The sequence below is a fragment of the Helianthus annuus genome, chromosome 11 (assembly GCF_002127325.2).
Source record: "Helianthus annuus cultivar XRQ/B chromosome 11, HanXRQr2.0-SUNRISE, whole genome shotgun sequence".
Classification (NCBI taxonomy): Eukaryota; Viridiplantae; Streptophyta; class Magnoliopsida; order Asterales; family Asteraceae; genus Helianthus; species Helianthus annuus.
The window spans coordinates 18,296,326-18,314,793 of record NC_035443.2 but is presented as its reverse complement, the minus strand read 5'-3'; the positions used below and the strand labels follow the sequence as shown (position 1 = coordinate 18,314,793).

At 41.3% G+C, this 18,468-nt stretch overlaps 3 protein-coding genes across 3 annotated transcripts; all 3 read left to right on the top strand.

The window, feature by feature from the left end:
• The first annotated feature begins 163 nt into the window (after positions 1–163).
• On the top strand, positions 164–1,968 carry LOC110887925. The gene is made up of 5 exons (XM_035979806.1): positions 164–589; positions 790–933; positions 1,006–1,300; positions 1,387–1,456; positions 1,561–1,968. Exons 1-5 carry the CDS (start codon positions 164–166, stop codon positions 1,721–1,723), a joined length of 1,098 nt encoding a protein of 365 aa, XP_035835699.1. The 3' UTR covers positions 1,724–1,968.
• A 106-nt stretch (positions 1,969–2,074) lies between these two features.
• On the top strand, positions 2,075–3,133 carry LOC110887926 (putative F-box only protein 15). The gene has a single exon (XM_022135483.1). It carries the CDS (start codon positions 2,075–2,077, stop codon positions 3,131–3,133), a length of 1,059 nt encoding a protein of 352 aa, XP_021991175.1.
• Positions 3,134–3,384: 251 nt separating this feature from the next.
• Positions 3,385–18,124, top strand: LOC110887927. Its single transcript, XM_035979805.1, has 5 exons — positions 3,385–3,796; positions 3,880–4,571; positions 4,652–4,889; positions 4,992–6,612; positions 16,615–18,124. Exons 1-5 carry the CDS (start codon positions 3,385–3,387, stop codon positions 18,122–18,124), a joined length of 4,473 nt encoding a protein of 1,490 aa, XP_035835698.1.
• Positions 18,125–18,468: the final 344 nt, after the last annotated feature.

The following is an 18,468-nucleotide window of genomic DNA, read 5'->3' as shown; positions in this document are numbered from 1 at the left end:
TCAAAACAATACTGTATTCAAAACAATACTGTGTTCAAAACAATACTGTATTCAAAACAATACTGTATTTAAAACAATACTGTATTCACAAAGCTGATTGTTATAGTAATTATGTGTATTTTTCAGTTTACAAATCACTCCAAACACATATCAATTGAGAGGTATGGGCGGTGGTTATCCAATTCCCGTTGAATCACTAGGATCAACAAACCATTTAAACCTTCCTGATTCAAACCCTCTAACTTCAAACCCACCTCCGGTGTCAACCCCACCTCCGGTTTTAACCCCACCTTCGGTTTCAACCCCACCTCCATTGGCAAACCCTGAATATGATGATCCATTTGGTTGGACGGATGAAGAGTTGAATTGGGCGTATGACTATACCTTCGCTCAACTACAATTTGGTGGACTACAAATTGAGGGGTGCCATCGTCCGGTGCCAAACACTCCTATACTTCCTATGCATCCTCCACCTTCAAACCCCCCTTATGTGGAAAACTACAGTCAAACACAAGAACTACCGACCTGGGCTGAAGGGTACGAAACTGACCCTGGGGCGGTTTACGAACCACCATTGGATGAAAAAATGGTTTGGGAACCTTAGAACAACTTTTATGATGACTGTAGTTTTTTTTTTCTCGAATTAGTTTGAATCTTAATTATGTAACTTTTAATTATGTATTACTTTAAATTTAAATTTGTTGCTGTTTAATTTTAATCATGTCTTAGTTTAAATTTTATTTCTGGAGTTTTTATTTTTTTAGTTAACTAATATTGAACACTTAATAGGATATGTCTGATCATTTTTCCGTTGAAGAATTTTCATCATTGACAAATGATAGAGCATGGTATAATATAATCTTTGTTAAGGTGGAGTTTATTTGGCATGACGTCGATGGAAAGAGATTAGTGGTTATATTTCTTGATCAACACGTAAGAACATTATTTTAATTTACTTTGTGTTATATAAGCGTTTTTCCACCACTAAATTTCTTTTCATTTTAGAGACAAAAAATTGTTGCGTTCGTCCCACAAAATTTGATACACAAATATAATGACGCGTCATTGATGGGTGGTTTTTTTTCGTTGAATCATTTCCAAATTGAGAATCTCAACTATCTTGAGTGCCCAAAGTACCAGAATTACGTGTTAGTTTGGTCCGAGAAGAAAATTGTCATCAACGAATATACAAAGCTTTCTTCACTTACGCTTACGATTCCAAGGGGTGCTTCTTTATATCCATTGGTCCCTTCCATTATAGAATTGAAGCATGACAGGAGACCTCAAATGGATATTGTTGGTACATATTAATTCTCTATCTATAATTTTTATTAAATATATAAAACTTTATATATGGTCTATACGATTTAACTGATTTGGTTTTAGATGTGGTTGGGAGAATAATAGAAGGCAAACGTGATCGATGTTGTTTTGAACTTTCTCTTCAAGATAAGACGTATGTTATTATTTATTATTAACATATTACAAACATAATATTTACGTTATATGTAAGAAAATATTATTATTAGAAGAACTTTAACCCAAAATCGTAATATACAGTGGTCACACAATACAATTGTTTTTGTCTGCCCTGAAGCCTTCCGATGTTATACGTTCCATTCGAGCCGTGCAACAAAGGTCCATCATATATGTATCACGTCTCAAGTTGGTTCATCTACCAGATAGTATGTTATGCTTTACACATGAACATTCTAATAATTAGTTAGATCTAATGGCTCATGTAGTTTAATAAAAGTTATATTTTATTTGTTATTTCAGTTAATATTTTGAAGTCTACGGAGTTGAGTACGATTACGTACGAACCGGATATGGTCGAGGCACGGGATATGTAAATTATGGATCGTTATCCAATTTGTGTTTAAGTTAGAAACATTTGGTGTTGTTATTTGTTTAGTTGTTGAATATTAAAGTCTCTCTTGGTGTTTCGTGTTTTGCTTTTTGTTTCCCTCATATTGATGTAATTGTAGAAGTATTTATAATCTATCACCAAGGTATAATCTTCTTAGATTGGACAACTAAATAATCATTATCTGTATTAAACGAAGGTATAACCATGGCTGACCTTCCTACTCATACAATCGTGTTTGAGATATTAACGAGGCTGCCAGCAAAGGATGTAGGTCGTTCTAAGAGTGTATGTAAGCAATGGTATGCGTTATTGTCAACACAAGATTTCGTAAAGATACATTGTTCTCGCTCAGTAGTTTCATCTAACCAGAGAGTTCTACTAATTGACGACCTAACGTGTTCTGTTTGTCCAATCATCTCTAATAACAATGACTATGGTCCAAGCTCAACAGTTACATTTCCATTCCATCACCAAAATAATGATGTCTCAATACTTTCACATTTGAACGGATTGTTGTGTGTTTGCTTCAATCATACATACGAGCTGCTTCTTTGGAATCCAACAACTACTGCTTTCAAGCGTTTGTCAACCCCTGATTCTCATGGATTCTATATAAATAACCTTGATGCCATTGGTTTGTACGTTGACGCTGACGATGATTACAAGGTCTTGCATATAAAGCGTAGGAGTGGTGTACTTGGTGTCTATGTTTATTCTAGGGAAGTAGACTCTTGGAGAAATATTCCTTTCATAACAAGACAAGAGTACCTAAGCCCTCATTTCAATTGGTCAGCTGGCACATTTTGTGGTGGTACTCTATATTTCACTGTTTGCGAATGTTGGATTGGAGGTACGAATGTGGTGATTTGTTTTGATGTTAATTCGGAGCAGTTCAAGGAGATAAGCTTTCCACCCGTTCCTTCTAATGGAATGGTTCAAGGTGTTTTAGTTAATGTAAAAAATGTGCTTCACATGTTTGCTAGCACTGGCATGTTTGAGATGACAATTGACCTATGGACACTACAAGGGGATTACTGGATTAAGGTCTTATCATGTCCTCCGATCCCCCCGATATCATTGTCATTGTGGTGCGATATAACACATTATGTGACAAATGGTAATTGGTTTGTGATGACTAAATTAGGGAAGTTGTTTACAATTGAAATGGATATGAAGCCCTTCGAATGTTTTTATCCCGTTTCTTGGTTTCGAGGTTTTAAGGGTGCGGTGTTTGTGCAGACCATTGTTTCACCAAGTATTTAGATTGGCTTTCACTTAATGTTATCATTATGTATGTCAATGTTTTAAGGATTTGTGTTTTTTTTTCCTGTAAGTCATGATATTCCGTTTAAGTCATGTATTTTAATGTTATCATTATGTATTTCAATGTTATCCTTCGGTTTGTTTTTCTCTAAGTTATGTGTTGGAATGTTGTTATGATTTGAGAATTTCATCATCTATGATAACTCTCTTTTATTTAATTTGCAAGGTATTTGTCATTTTTTCAATTTACAATGACTAATGGACTCTCAAACCCTCGAAATCATGCTTCTAGCTCGAGTGCATCTACTAAAGCTGAAAAACGAAAAGAGTATCAAAAAAGATACTATGCTGCACGCAAAGAAAATAACAAAGTATCTAAATTTGGGAGTGGTGATGCCCCCCAAAGTGCTTCATCAATATCTTTAATGAATAATAGGTCAAGAGAAAGGACACCGTTAAGAAGTTTACAAACTAATATTACTCAATTTCTACAAACAACAAATGAGAACGCCTCAAGTGTTTCTACTACAAAATGCAAGGAGTACAATGAAGGATGTTCTAATACACCAAACGATAATGGAATGCGTATTTCAAATGGCAGTCAAGTCAACCAAACCCCGATAGATGATGTAATTGACGTAGTCAGGCATAGAACATCACGAGGTTTCTATTTATTTAACAAAGATTTCTTTTTCGAACTTGACATCTTTTACAACCTTCATTACTTAATACACCAATTTTTTTAGGTATTCAAATTCATCCGCGTACTTTATTACCCCAATTTGCTGAAGTAGTTGATCAACCTTCACTCCAACATGGGAGCGTAGAAGATGATCCTTATAATTTTGTTTACAATGGTGTACCTGGAGAGCATCGTGTTTTAAAGGAACGAGGCGCATGTCCTAATTGTGGAGCAAAACGATTTCAATTTGAATTTGATACCTTTTGTTGTATGAGTGGGAAAACCGTGTTAGCAAACTTAGAAATTCCAGAGGAATTGTACCGACTTTTCACGTCTCAAGATGAAATTGGAGATTTGTTTAGGCAAAACATCCGTGCTTATAACACCAATTTTTCTTTTGCCTCAATGGGTGTGACATTGGATGATACATTGAACAATATGAGAGACGGCGTATATACTTTTCGTGCACATAAAGGAATATATCACAGAATCGACCAATTAGTTCCGAGGGATGGGACTCCTAGGTACTTGCAGTTGTATTTTTACGATCCTGATACTGAGTTAGATCACAGACTCCGATGGCCAAATCTTGATCGGCGTATTACTCAGATTTTAACACGCGTTCTTTCTACAAACCCATATGTCGATACATTTAGAAGACTTGCGGAACTAGGACCTCTGGACAACTATAGAGTCACTTTGAATACTTCGGTTGAACTTGACCAAAGGGTGTACAACCGACCAACGACATCGGAGGTATATATAATATATTATATTAATTGCAATTATTTAATATAATTGCTTATTTTACTTACTTATAGTTCACAATTATATAGGTTGCTGGTATTTGGGTTGAAGGTAATGACAATATCACTTCGTATAAACGAAGTATTGTAGTGTACGGTAGGTCTGAATATAGACAAACTATTCAGCCGTACTTCAGTTGTTACGATCCATTGTCGTATCCTTTATTTTTTCCTAATGGTGAGTCGGGTTGGCATGCTAACATACCACGTCAAGGAGTATCAATCAATGAGGTTCGCAAAAATGACAACATCGAAGGAGAAATGGAAGGTACCAACAATTTGTTATCCTTTTTAAGTGAAGATCATAAAAATAGCGTAATGCGTTTTATTTTTATTAACTGTTTGTTTTTAATACATCTTCATCGTTCAGAGGCTAACACACGAAGTGGTAGAACAACCGTGGCTATGCGAGAGTACTACTGTTACAAGTTCCAGATTCGATCTACCGATAATGTGCTTTTGTTCGGTGGTAGGCTGCTACAGCAGTTTGTGGTTGATGTTTACATCAAAATTGAGACGTCACGCTTAGAATTTTGTGAGAGAAACCAGGAAAAAATTCGAGCCGAATTGTACCAAGGTATTGTGGATTGCGTCAATACTGGCGAGGTTCATGCAAACAGAGTCGGGAAAAGAATTGTGTTGCCTGCATCTTTCATCGGGGGGCCTCGCGACATGCGACGTCGGTTTCTAGATGCGATGACGTTAGTTCAAGACGACGGCAAGCCTGATGTATTCCTTACAATGACATGTAATCCTAAGTGGCCTGAGATATGTGATAACTTACATGTTGGTCAAACTGCTACAGATCGTCCAGACCTTGTTTCAAGAGTGTTCCGGGCTAAACTAGAAGATCTTAAGGATCAACTCTTCAAGAAACATGTCCTCGGGGAAGTTAAGTCATACGTCTATGTCATTGAATTTCAAAAGCGGGGTTTGCCGCACGCACATTTTCTCCTAATCATGTACCCGCAACACAAGATCAATAACGCGGACCATTATGATAAGGTTGTGTGTGCTGAAATTCCTAACAAACTAACACATCCCAGATTGCATGAGATGGTTGTCAAGCACATGATTCACGGTCCTTGCGGCAATTTACGATCAAGCAGTCCTTGTATGCAGGGTGATCCTAAAATTTGTCGTTTTCACTATCCTAGACAATTTAACGAACAGACGACACAAGGAGAAGATTCGTATCCGTTGTATCGAAGGAGAGACACCGGGATAGAAGTGGACCTACGAGGACAAACACTTGATAATAGATGGGTGGTCCCATATAACCCAAGGCTTTTGATGATGTTTAACTGCCACATGAATGTTGAAGTTTGCTCAAGTATAAAATCTGTGAAATATCTTTTCAAATATGTTTATAAAGGACATGACAAACAGGTTATTCAAGTCGATCAAAGTGAGCCAGGGGTTGTTATTAATGAGATAAAAAGATTTCAAGATGCATGCTACATATCGCCCCCAGAGGCTATGTGGCGAATTTTTTCCTTCTCTCTTTCTCAAATCTTTCCTGCTGTTCTAGCCTTACAACTTCATCTCCCAAATAATCAGATGGTTAGATTTAGAGATGATGACTTGATGCCTAATATTGTTGATAGGGAAAGGGATAAGAGAACCATGCTAACAGCATTTTTTGATCAGAATAGAAACGATGAAACAGCAAGGGTACATTTGTATAAAGATTTTCCAAAACACTATACTTGGAATGGAAGCACACGCCGTTGGAGTCGTCGTTTCGGTAAAAAACAAAGAGGTCGTATCGTTTCCGCTAATCCAGCCGAAGGAGAAAGGTACTACTTACGCCTACTTTTGTCAAATGTCAGAGGGCCTACTTCTTTCGAACATCTTTGCACAGTTAATGGTCAACGGTGTGCGACATTTCGGAAAGCAGCTCTTGAGTTAGGCTTAATAGAAGACGATGAATATCTATCACAATGTCTCGAAGAAGCCTCTACGTTTCAGTTTCCCAATGCTCTTAGAAGGTTATTTGCGACCATAATGATTTTTTGCCAACCTGGAGATATTCGAAAGTTATGGAATGACCACTTTGATTCACTATCTGAAGATCATCGGTTACACTGTCAAAGTATAGAACGAGTTCAAAATATGGTTCTTACCGAAATAAGTGTCTTGGTACAATCCATGGGTAAAAATTTCAATGAATTCGACCTTCCTAAGATAACTGACGATGTTTGTCACACCCCCAAAATCCACCCGCGGATAACACCCGCTTCGGGGGCGTGACTGACCAGGATCCAGCCACCAATTATACTAAGCATTGGTTAATATTAAAGTAATACTTGCTAACCATAAAAATTAGCAAATATCAAGTTCAGAGTTAAGGGTTTTAAAGTTTAAACAGTAACAAGTAGCGGAAGCATAATTAAATAGTTTTTAAACAGTGTTCATAAGGTAAGCATAATAAATGCCCAACACACGGGCAGACGACCACTACACATCCCAAGTAGCTGCTCCAGTCACTGGCCACCTGCAAAGCATGCAGTAAAGGGGGTCAACAATAATGCTGAGTGAGTCCACTAGTTGTCCAGTTTTAATTACCAAAAACTTGTTTCACCAGTTAATTTATCCGTTTATACATGCCATGGGGAGCTACCCCAAAAGTTAGCGACTAAACTGTTTTTCCAATACCGAACACTAGGTAACCGAATGCGTTTCCGCAGGATGCCCCGATGTCAATGTTCTATCATCATTGACGGATGCCTGAGTACATTAGTTCACGACCGATCCCATACCATGGCACGGTGTGAGGCTGGTAAGACCTAAATAGCGCTATCAACTAATAACCCGTTCGCCTGGCACCGGCGACTAATCGGTATTATGTAGTAGGGACTTGAGTGATAGAGTTGCGTTTAGTGCCGTTAGTTGCAATCCGTATAAACAGTAATTAACTAAAAAGGTTTCCCAATACAAGGGAAGATAAAGTAAGTTGTTTCCCAATAACTAGGGAAGGAGTGTAGACGGTATCCCCTTTACAAGGGGATAGGGTTGTTTTAGTCTCGTGTCCCAAACCACCGGGACGCATGCTTTTAAGTTGTGAACTCACCTTGGGTTGCTCGGTATGACACGTTACTTGGTTAAATATGTTGGTCACCACGTCCTAGCATGGTTACCAAGTATGGGTCAAGTTGGGTACAAGTAAACACGTATAAAACACTTATGACAATACAGAAAGCAGTCACGTATAACATGCAATATACAAACAGTGGGGTATTGGGCCTAAACAGTTACACAAGCAATCCAGTTAACAGACAATCCAGCAAGTATATCGGCCCAATAACAGTCCAGTCGAGACGGAGGTGTCTCGCAACCAAGGTTGCGACTCGCAACCGAGGTCTCGGTTCGTCATGCTTTGGTTGCGACTCGCAATCAGAGATTCCGACTCGCAACCGGCAGTTCCGACAAAGTAGTTGTGGTTACGACTCGCAATCGGATCGATACGCGTTGATTACGACTCGCAACCGGGCGGTCTCGACAAATCTTGGTGCGGTCTCGAGTAGCAACCAAAGGTTGCGACTCGCAACCGTGATTACGTGCACAAGAAGACCTTCTAGAACCTGCAAACCGTACTATCCAATGATATTGCAATTTCATGAAATCAGGTTGTACTATGCCACTAAAACATGTTTTCTTGTCTAACCTTTGTCTAAAATGGATCAAACAAGGCATTTTCAAATATTCATGAGACATTCATCTTGTTCATCATTATTCAAGCAACATTCAACAACACTCATCATCATTAACCCAAATACTATGCCTAAAACCCACTAACCAAAATCTTATATTTCTCGGACAACATCAAAACACACAAACAAGTTATCAAAACAACATTTTATCATGAAAATCCTAAGAATCAATTCTAAACCAAACCGATTCATATGGTGTCACACATATGCAAACCGATTTTCATGAGCATCATACGTCAATGGTTTGCGTCATTTTTAGCCACAAAAATGTCATGAACACATTAGCAACTTATCCGAAACTAGAAACATGTTAGCCGATTATTCATTTTACACACAAAACCACATCACCAAGTATACAACTACACTAGCTAAATTATGTCCTTCATGCTATCATCTAACAATCAACAAATATTTTAAAGACACTAACCGGTTGGTGAGGTTCAAGGGTGAGTATGAAACTTCTAACGGGTGTGTGTGTTGATCCGAGAGCTCCTAGTGGTCACCGATTTGATCCGAGAAGAAGGAGATGAGAAGAGGTGATCTTGGTTGCTTAGGGTTTTAGGGTTTTAGTGAGAGAGATGAGAGGAGGGTGTTAGAGTGTAGTGAGTGTTGTAAAAATGGATAAGGGAGGGGTGGGTTGGTTTATATAAGGTTCCGAATGGGCTTAGGGGGTTTCCGGGTTGGGTTCAATTCCTACAAGGCCAAGGCCTAGCCGGCCCATTACTAATGTTCACTCGAGACCGTGGTCTCGAGTCGGGTTGCTTGTGGTTTCGGCTCATGTGTATTACACGCACACATATATATATATACATATCTAAATACACCAACACGTAGATACACATAACATGTAACACGAAGTTCACGGGTTTTCATTTAATAAATATACACACGTAAGTTACATCGAAGGATTGTTCGGGAAAGTCCGAAGTGTCACATTATCCCCAAGTTTTAGGAACTTTCGTCCCGAAAGTTAAGGCAGCCACTGTCAAGCCAGTGTAAGTGAAAGCGTTTCAACGGGGTGTCACATCATCCCCCCGTTAGTTTGGAATTTCGTCCCGAAATTCGTTCGTAGCTTCAGTGCTGGGGTTTTCGTTTGGGAACAACTGGGGATACTTGTGCTTCATCTGGTCTTCCCGCTCCCAGGTATACTCTGGGCCACGTCGCGAGTTCCAACGAACTCGTACAAGAGGTATCTGGCTACGTTTGAGGGTTTTGATCACTCGATCCGTGATCTCGATTGGTTCCTCAGTAAAGTGTAGCTGTTCGTCAATCGTCAGTTCCTTAAAAGGAATCACAAGTGTTTCATCCGACAAACACTTCTTCAGGTTGGATACATGAAAGACGTTATGTACCGCACTCAGCTCTTCAGGCAGGTTCAATCTGTAAGCGACCTTACCGATCTTCTTGGTAATTTCGAATGGTCCGATATATCGCGGATTAAGCTTGCCCCGTTTACCAAAGCGAACCACACCCTTCCAGGGTGAGACTTTAAGTAGAACCCGGTCACCGACCTGGAATTCCAATGGTTTCCTACGCTTATCAGCGTAGCTCTTCTGACGGTCACGAGCTGCCGCCATGCGTTGTCTGATCTGGGCAATCTTTTCCGTTGTATCTACCACCATCTCTGGGCCCGTGATTTGACTATCACCGATTTCCGCCCAGCAGAGGGGTGACCGGCATTTACGACCGTACAATGCCTCAAAAGGTGCTGCCTGAATACTGGTGTGATAGCTGTTGTTGTATGAGAATTCTACTAACGGTAGATGCTTCTCCCAGTTCTTACCAAAATCGATCACACACGCTCTAAGCATGTCTTCTAGAGTTTGGATGGTGCGTTCGGACTGTCCATCCGTTTGCGGGTGATAAGCAGTGCTCATATCCAAACGTGAGCCAAAGCATTTGTGCATAGCTTGCCACAATTCTGAAGTAAATCGAGCGTCTCGGTCTGAAATAATCGAGGTTGGCACTCCGTGCCTCGAAACTACTTCCTTTAAGTAAATCTCTGCCAGGGTAGAAAACTTGTCTGTTTCCTTAATAGCCAGAAAGTGTGCGGACTTGGTTAGTCGATCCACTATTACCCAAATAGCATCATTTCCGCGTTGAGATCTAGGTAGCCCTGTAACAAAATCCATGGAAATTTGCTCCCATTTCCATTTCGGGATTTCTGGTTGTTGGAGTAGACCTGCTGGCTTCTGGTATTCTGTCTTGACTCTCGCGCAAGTCAAACATTTGCCGACGTACGTCGCTATGTGGGCCTTCATACCAGGCCACCAGTAGGTAGTCTTCAAATCGTGGTACATCTTGTCCGAACCAGGATGTACTGAGTAGCGGGACTTGTGGGCTTCGTCCATCACGAGTTCACGTAAACCTCCAAGGAGTGGAACCCAGATGCGTCCTGTTACATAGTAAGCACCATCTTCTTTCTGTCCTAGTTGCTGTCTCGACCCTCGCAGAGACTCAGCCCTGATGTTTTCCGGCTTCAATGCTTCAACTTGAGCATTTCGAATCTGGGTAGGGAGGTTAGACTGAATGGTAAGTTGCAGTGCTCGCACGCGCTTTGGTGTAGTGTCCTTTCGGCTGAGGGCGTCTGCCACGACATTGGCTTTGCCCGGATGGTATTTGATGGCGCATTCGTAGTCATTCAAGAGTTCGACCCATCGACGTTGTCTCATGTTCAATTCCTTTTGCCTAAAGATATGCTCGAGACTCCTGTGATCGGTGTAAATAGTGCACTTGGTACCGTACAGGTAATGTCTCCATATCTTAAGAGCAAAGATCACTGCTCCCAGTTCCAAGTCGTGCGTCGTGTAGTTCTTTTCATGCGTCTTGAGTTGTCGAGAGGCATAGGCAATGACTTTCTCGCGTTGCATTAGCACGCAACCGAGCCCATGAATAGACGCATCGCAGTAAACCACAAAGTCGTCCGTACCTTCAGGTAGCGAGAGAATAGGAGCGCTACAGAGGTTATCCTTAAGCCTCTGAAAAGCAGATTCCTGTGCTGTATTCCACTTGTAGGCGACGCCTTTCTGAGTAAGAGTCGTGAGGGGTTGTGCAATCTTTGAGAATCCCTGAATGAATCTGCGGTAGTAGCCCGCCAAACCCAAGAATTGACGAACTTCAGTGGGGGTCTTAGGTGTAGGCCAGTTCTTTATCGATTCGATCTTAGCTGGGTCGACGTGAATTCCGTCCTTATTAACTACATGGCCGAGGAAATGGACTTCTCGAAGCCAGAAGTCACATTTAGAGAATTTGGCGTACAGTTGCTCGTTGCGAAGGAGATCGAGGATAAGGCGTAGGTGCTGTTCATGCTCTTCTTGACTTTTCGAATAAATCAGAATGTCGTCGATGAACACAATCACAAATTTGTCGAGGTAAGGCTTACATACGCGGTTCATAAGATCCATGAACACTGCAGGTGCGTTGGTCATTCCAAAAGGCATGACGAGAAATTCATAGTGACCATAACGGGTCCTGAACGCAGTCTTAGAGATATCTTCGTTACGAACTCTCAACTGATGGTAGCCTGATCGCAGGTCAATCTTAGAATAGTAACTCGATCCTTGCAATTGATCAAACAAATCGTCGATGCGCGGGAGAGGGTAACGATTCTTGATGGTAACCTTGTTCAACTCACGATAGTCGATGCACATTCGGAATGTGCCGTCCTTCTTCTTGACAAAGAGTACTGGGGCTCCCCAGGGTGATGAACTAGGACGGATAAATCCTTTATCCAATAGTTCTTGTAGTTGCGTAGAGAGTTCCTTCAGTTCTGCAGGAGCCAATCGGTACGGTGCACGAGCTATGGGTGCTGCTCCGGGAGCTAGCTCGATTTGGAATTCGACCTGTCGGTGAGGAGGGAGTCCAGGTAGTTCCTCAGGAAATACCTCGGGATAATCGCGTACCACAGGAAAATCTTCAATCCTCTTTTTCCTTTTCATGAGTATTGGTGACGAGTGCTAAGATAGCGGTGTGCCCTTTCTGTAAACACTTCTGGGCTTTTAGAAGCGAGATAATGCCTGTGACTTCTCCACTTTTGTTGCCTTTGACGATGAGGGGTTGACCAGAACGGCGAGGTATACGAACTGCTTTCTCTTGACAGAGGATCTCAGCACGATGTTTGGATAACCAATCCATACCAATGACGACGTCGAAGCTTCCAAGTTTGACAGGGAAAAGATCGATACTAAACTTGTGGCCAGACAATTCTAAGGTGCAGTCGTGGATCACATGCGTGGCCTCGACGTTCTTACCATTAGCTATCTCGACGGTATGCTTAGAACTTAATAATGCGGGCGAATGCTTAAGTTTCTTACTAATGCGAAGGGATACATAACTGGCATCGGCACCGGAATCAAATAACACAGAAACATAACGATCATCAAGTAGGAACTTACCCGCCACGACGTTGGGATCGTTCCTAGCTTCTCCAGCTCCAATCACGAAAGCTCTGCCCCTTGCATTTCCAGCATTGTTATTCTGCTCATTGTTCCCAGCTCCCTGGTTGTTGTTGCGATTCTGATTCAGTTCAGGGCAATCCTTTCGCATGTGCCCTGTTGCCCCGCATTTAAAACATGCTCTGTTGTTTCCCTGCTGCTGTTGCTGTTGGGGTTGTTGCTGATTCTGCCTTGCCGGGAACTGACTTCTACAATCCTTTGCTTCGTGCCCCATCTTGTGGCATCGCTGACACTGACCCTTGTTGCACGCCCCATTGTGGTGCCTGTTACACTTGTTGCACTTAGGGTAGTTTCCCCGGTAGCCACCCTGTTGTTGATTGCCCTTGCTGTTGTCAGTTTTCCTTTGCTGAGCTGGGGCTTGAGTAGGGTTAGCATCCTTGCCCTGATTTCCATCCCACTTTCGTTTGCCATCACTAGAACTTCCTTCCGCAGCACTGATCCTTTTGGGCAACCTGCCCTCTTCCACAGCCTGATCCGTGAGTTTGTGAGCAAGTCGAACGATCGGCTGAATGGTAGTGTGGTTAGCTGAAGTTACATGGCTTCGAATTTCTGGAGCCAGACCCTTGATGTACAGTTCGATCCTTCGGTACATAGGTCGAGACATGTTTGGACAAAGAGCAGCATAGTCGTTGGACAGCTTGGTGTAGGTCTCAATCTCTGACCCAACCATCTTGAGTTCATAGTACTCATTCTCAAGCTTGTGGATGTCATCCCTGTGACAGTACTCTTCCTTGATCATATCCTTGAAATCTTCCCACGCAGTAGCGTTTGCAGTCTCCAAGCCAAGCATTTGAATTTGCGCCTTCCACCATGAAAGTGCGCTTCCCTCTAGAGTACCAGTAGCAAACTTCACCCAGTTAGCAGTTGGGCATTCACAGACAGCAAAAACAGCTTCGACCTTCTCAATCCAGTGCAGAAGGCCTATGGCACCCTCCGTGCCATTGAAAGGAAGAGGCTTGCAATCCATAAAGGTCTTGAAGGTACAAACACGTGGTTGCACAGGTGCAGGCTGACCTATCGGGTGAGCTGCGAAAGCTGCAGCCACAGTGTTGAGCAGGCTAGTGAACTGAGCCGGGGTCATGTTGACGTTTCCTCGTCCGCGTCCACTCATTGTCTTCATAACCAGAAAACATAGTATGAGTGTGATGTCGTAACATAGCGAGAATAAGATAGAAGAGAGAAGACGCATCTATCTAATCAGGTAACTAGTACGTATAGTAAAGCAGAAGCATAAGACAAGTAAGCAAGTAACTATGGGTCCGAGCTATGAGGTCAGATAAGTCGAGCCTTGTACTTGGAGTGTAGTGTCGTCACGAGTCACGGGTTATAGTCTGGTTTTTCTCAAAAAGATTTTTTTTTTTTCCTTTTTAAAACCAAGTTCACTATAACCAATGGCTCTGATACCAATCTGTCACACCCCCAAAATCCACCCGCGGATAACACCCGCTTCGGGGGCGTGACTGACCAGGATCCAGCCACCAATTATACTAAGCATTGGTTAATATTAAAGTAATACTTGCTAACCATAAAAATTAGCAAATATCAAGTTCAGAGTTAAGGGTTTTAAAGTTTAAACAGTAACAAGTAGCGGAAGCATAATTAAATAGTTTTTAAACAGTGTTCATAAGGTAAGCATAATAAATGCCCAACACACGGGCAGACGACCACTACACATCCCAAGTAGCTGCTCCAGTCACTGGCCACCTGCAAAGCATGCAGTAAAGGGGGTCAACAATAATGCTGAGTGAGTCCACTAGTTGTCCAGTTTTAATTACCAAAAACTTGTTTCACCAGTTAATTTATCCGTTTATACATGCCATGGGGAGCTACCCCAAAAGTTAGCGACTAAACTGTTTTTCCAATACCGAACACTAGGTAACCGAATGCGTTTCCGCAGGATGCCCCGATGTCAATGTTCTATCATCATTGACGGATGCCTGAGTACATTAGTTCACGACCGATCCCATACCATGGCACGGTGTGAGGCTGGTAAGACCTAAATAGCGCTATCAACTAATAACCCGTTCGCCTGGCACCGGCGACTAATCGGTATTATGTAGTAGGGACTTGAGTGATAGAGTTGCGTTTAGTGCCGTTAGTTGCAATCCGTATAAACAGTAATTAACTAAAAAGGTTTCCCAATACAAGGGAAGATAAAGTAAGTTGTTTCCCAATAACTAGGGAAGGAGTGTAGACGGTATCCCCTTTACAAGGGGATAGGGTTGTTTTAGTCTCGTGTCCCAAACCACCGGGACGCATGCTTTTAAGTTGTGAACTCACCTTGGGTTGCTCGGTATGACACGTTACTTGGTTAAATATGTTGGTCACCACGTCCTAGCATGGTTACCAAGTATGGGTCAAGTTGGGTACAAGTAAACACGTATAAAACACTTATGACAATACAGAAAGCAGTCACGTATAACATGCAATATACAAACAGTGGGGTATTGGGCCTAAACAGTTACACAAGCAATCCAGTTAACAGACAATCCAGCAAGTATATCGGCCCAATAACAGTCCAGTCGAGACGGAGGTGTCTCGCAACCAAGGTTGCGACTCGCAACCGAGGTCTCGGTTCGTCATGCTTTGGTTGCGACTCGCAATCAGAGATTCCGACTCGCAACCGGCAGTTCCGACAAAGTAGTTGTGGTTACGACTCGCAATCGGATCGATACGCGTTGATTACGACTCGCAACCGGGCGGTCTCGACAAATCTTGGTGCGGTCTCGAGTAGCAACCAAAGGTTGCGACTCGCAACCGTGATTACGTGCACAAGAAGACCTTCTAGAACCTGCAAACCGTACTATCCAATGATATTGCAATTTCATGAAATCAGGTTGTACTATGCCACTAAAACATGTTTTCTTGTCTAACCTTTGTCTAAAATGGATCAAACAAGGCATTTTCAAATATTCATGAGACATTCATCTTGTTCATCATTATTCAAGCAACATTCAACAACACTCATCATCATTAACCCAAATACTATGCCTAAAACCCACTAACCAAAATCTTATATTTCTCGGACAACATCAAAACACACAAACAAGTTATCAAAACAACATTTTATCATGAAAATCCTAAGAATCAATTCTAAACCAAACCGATTCATATGGTGTCACACATATGCAAACCGATTTTCATGAGCATCATACGTCAATGGTTTGCGTCATTTTTAGCCACAAAAATGTCATGAACACATTAGCAACTTATCCGAAACTAGAAACATGTTAGCCGATTATTCATTTTACACACAAAACCACATCACCAAGTATACAACTACACTAGCTAAATTATGTCCTTCATGCTATCATCTAACAATCAACAAATATTTTAAAGACACTAACCGGTTGGTGAGGTTCAAGGGTGAGTATGAAACTTCTAACGGGTGTGTGTGTTGATCCGAGAGCTCCTAGTGGTCACCGATTTGATCCGAGAAGAAGGAGATGAGAAGAGGTGATCTTGGTTGCTTAGGGTTTTAGGGTTTTAGTGAGAGAGATGAGAGGAGGGTGTTAGAGTGTAGTGAGTGTTGTAAAAATGGATAAGGGAGGGGTGGGTTGGTTTATATAAGGTTCCGAATGGGCTTAGGGGGTTTCCGGGTTGGGTTCAATTCCTACAAGGCCAAGGCCTAGCCGGCCCATTACTAATGTTCACTCGAGACCGTGGTCTCGAGTCGGGTTGCTTGTGGTTTCGGCTCATGTGTATTACACGCACACATATATATATATACATATCTAAATACACCAACACGTAGATACACATAACATGTAACACGAAGTTCACGGGTTTTCATTTAATAAATATACACACGTAAGTTACATCGAAGGATTGTTCGGGAAAGTCCGAAGTGTCACAATGTTAACTTACAAGATGCAGGTTATCGTGAGTTACAAGAAGAGTATGGGATTGTTTTGGAACCTGAACACTTGAGTGCCAAACATTCACTTAATCCGGACCAAAAAAATGTGTTTGATGAGATCATGATGCATGTTGATAATGATCTTCCAGGCGTGTTCTTTATTGATGGTCCAGGTGGAACTGGAAAAACATTTTTGTACATTGCCTTGCTTGCTGAAATTCGGTCACGTGGTCTTATTGCTCTCGCAACAGCTTCATCAGGTGCAGCGGCTAATAATATGCCAGGAGGTAGAACGGCTCACTCGAGATTCAAGATTCCTCTTAATCTTGAAAATAATTCAATGTGCAATATTAAAAAACAGAGTGGGGCCGCTAAACTGATTCGCTCTGCCAAAATAATCATATGGGATGAAGCGTCGATGGCTAAACGACAAGCGATAGAGACAGTCGATCGTACATTCCAAGACATTATAGGTGTTAGTCTCCCATTTGGTGGAAAGATAATGGTTATGGGAGGTGACTTCAGACAGGTGTTGCCGGTTATCAAACGTGGCACTCGAGCACAGATTGTAGACTCCAGCGTACGAATGTCACCTCTTTGGTCTTTGACTAAGAAGATGCGGTTGACCATAAATATGAGAGCGCTGAAAGATCCATGGTTTTCTAAATTTCTTTTAAGAGTCGGCGATGGAACTGAAGAACCAATCGAAGGAAACTATATCCGCATACCCGATGACATGACAATTCAGTGCAACAACAGAGAAAACGCTATAAAAGAATTGATCCATGCCATCTTTCCATCAATTGAAGATAATGTATATTCTTCAGATTATATAATCTCTAGAGCAATATTGTCCACTAAAAATGATAGTGTTGACGAGATTAATAATCAAATGATTGAAATTTTTCAAGGGGAGGAAAAAGTTTATTACAGTTTTGATGAAGCTGAAGACGATCAGCGCAACTTCTATCCGGTCGAGTTCTTAAATTCGCTAAATGTTAGTGGTTTGCCGCCTCATAAGCTTCATTTAAAAATTGGATGCCCAATAATATTGTTACGTAATATCGATCCATCACATGGCCTGTGTAATGGCACGCGGTTGATATGTAAGGGTTTCATGCGAAATGTTATTGATGCGGAAATTGCAGTCGGTCAACATGCCGGAAAAAGAGTTTTTTTGCCAAGAATCCCTCTAACCCTTTCTGAAGATGACATGTTCCCATTTAAGCTGAAAAGAAAACAATTTCCAATTCGACTTAGCTTTTCCATGACGATTAATAAAGCTCAAGGTCAAACAATTCCGAACGTTGGTATTTATCTACCGGATTCTGTATTTTCACATGGACAACTTTATGTCGCGTTATCAAGAGGGATTTCAAGACAAAGTACGAAGGTGTTGGTACATCTCGCCAAAGAATTCAAACAACGCGGAGTTTACACATCAAATGTTGTCTACCAGGAAGTGTTGCGTGATTAATTAATCGCATCCGTATCAAAACGAAGGTAAGTTAGTAGATTATGTGCCTTATTTGCTTCCTGAAATTACTTTTTAATTACTATTTTAAAGCACCTGTAAGCGTGTAACATTTTGTTATGTGTCGAAATCTGGTACAGGAGAGGATAAGATACAAGAAAGTCATAAGCGAACGGATGTATTGGTAAAACAGGAAGAGATACAAGAGACTCCCCGCATTTTGTTTTTATTGTTTTGTCTAGCTACTTGACTGTTCTGAACTCTTCTTGTTTTTAATTACATCTACTTCCTTGTTTTGTACTATTCTTGTAGAAGATCACGAATAAGAAAACTAACTTAAGTACTAT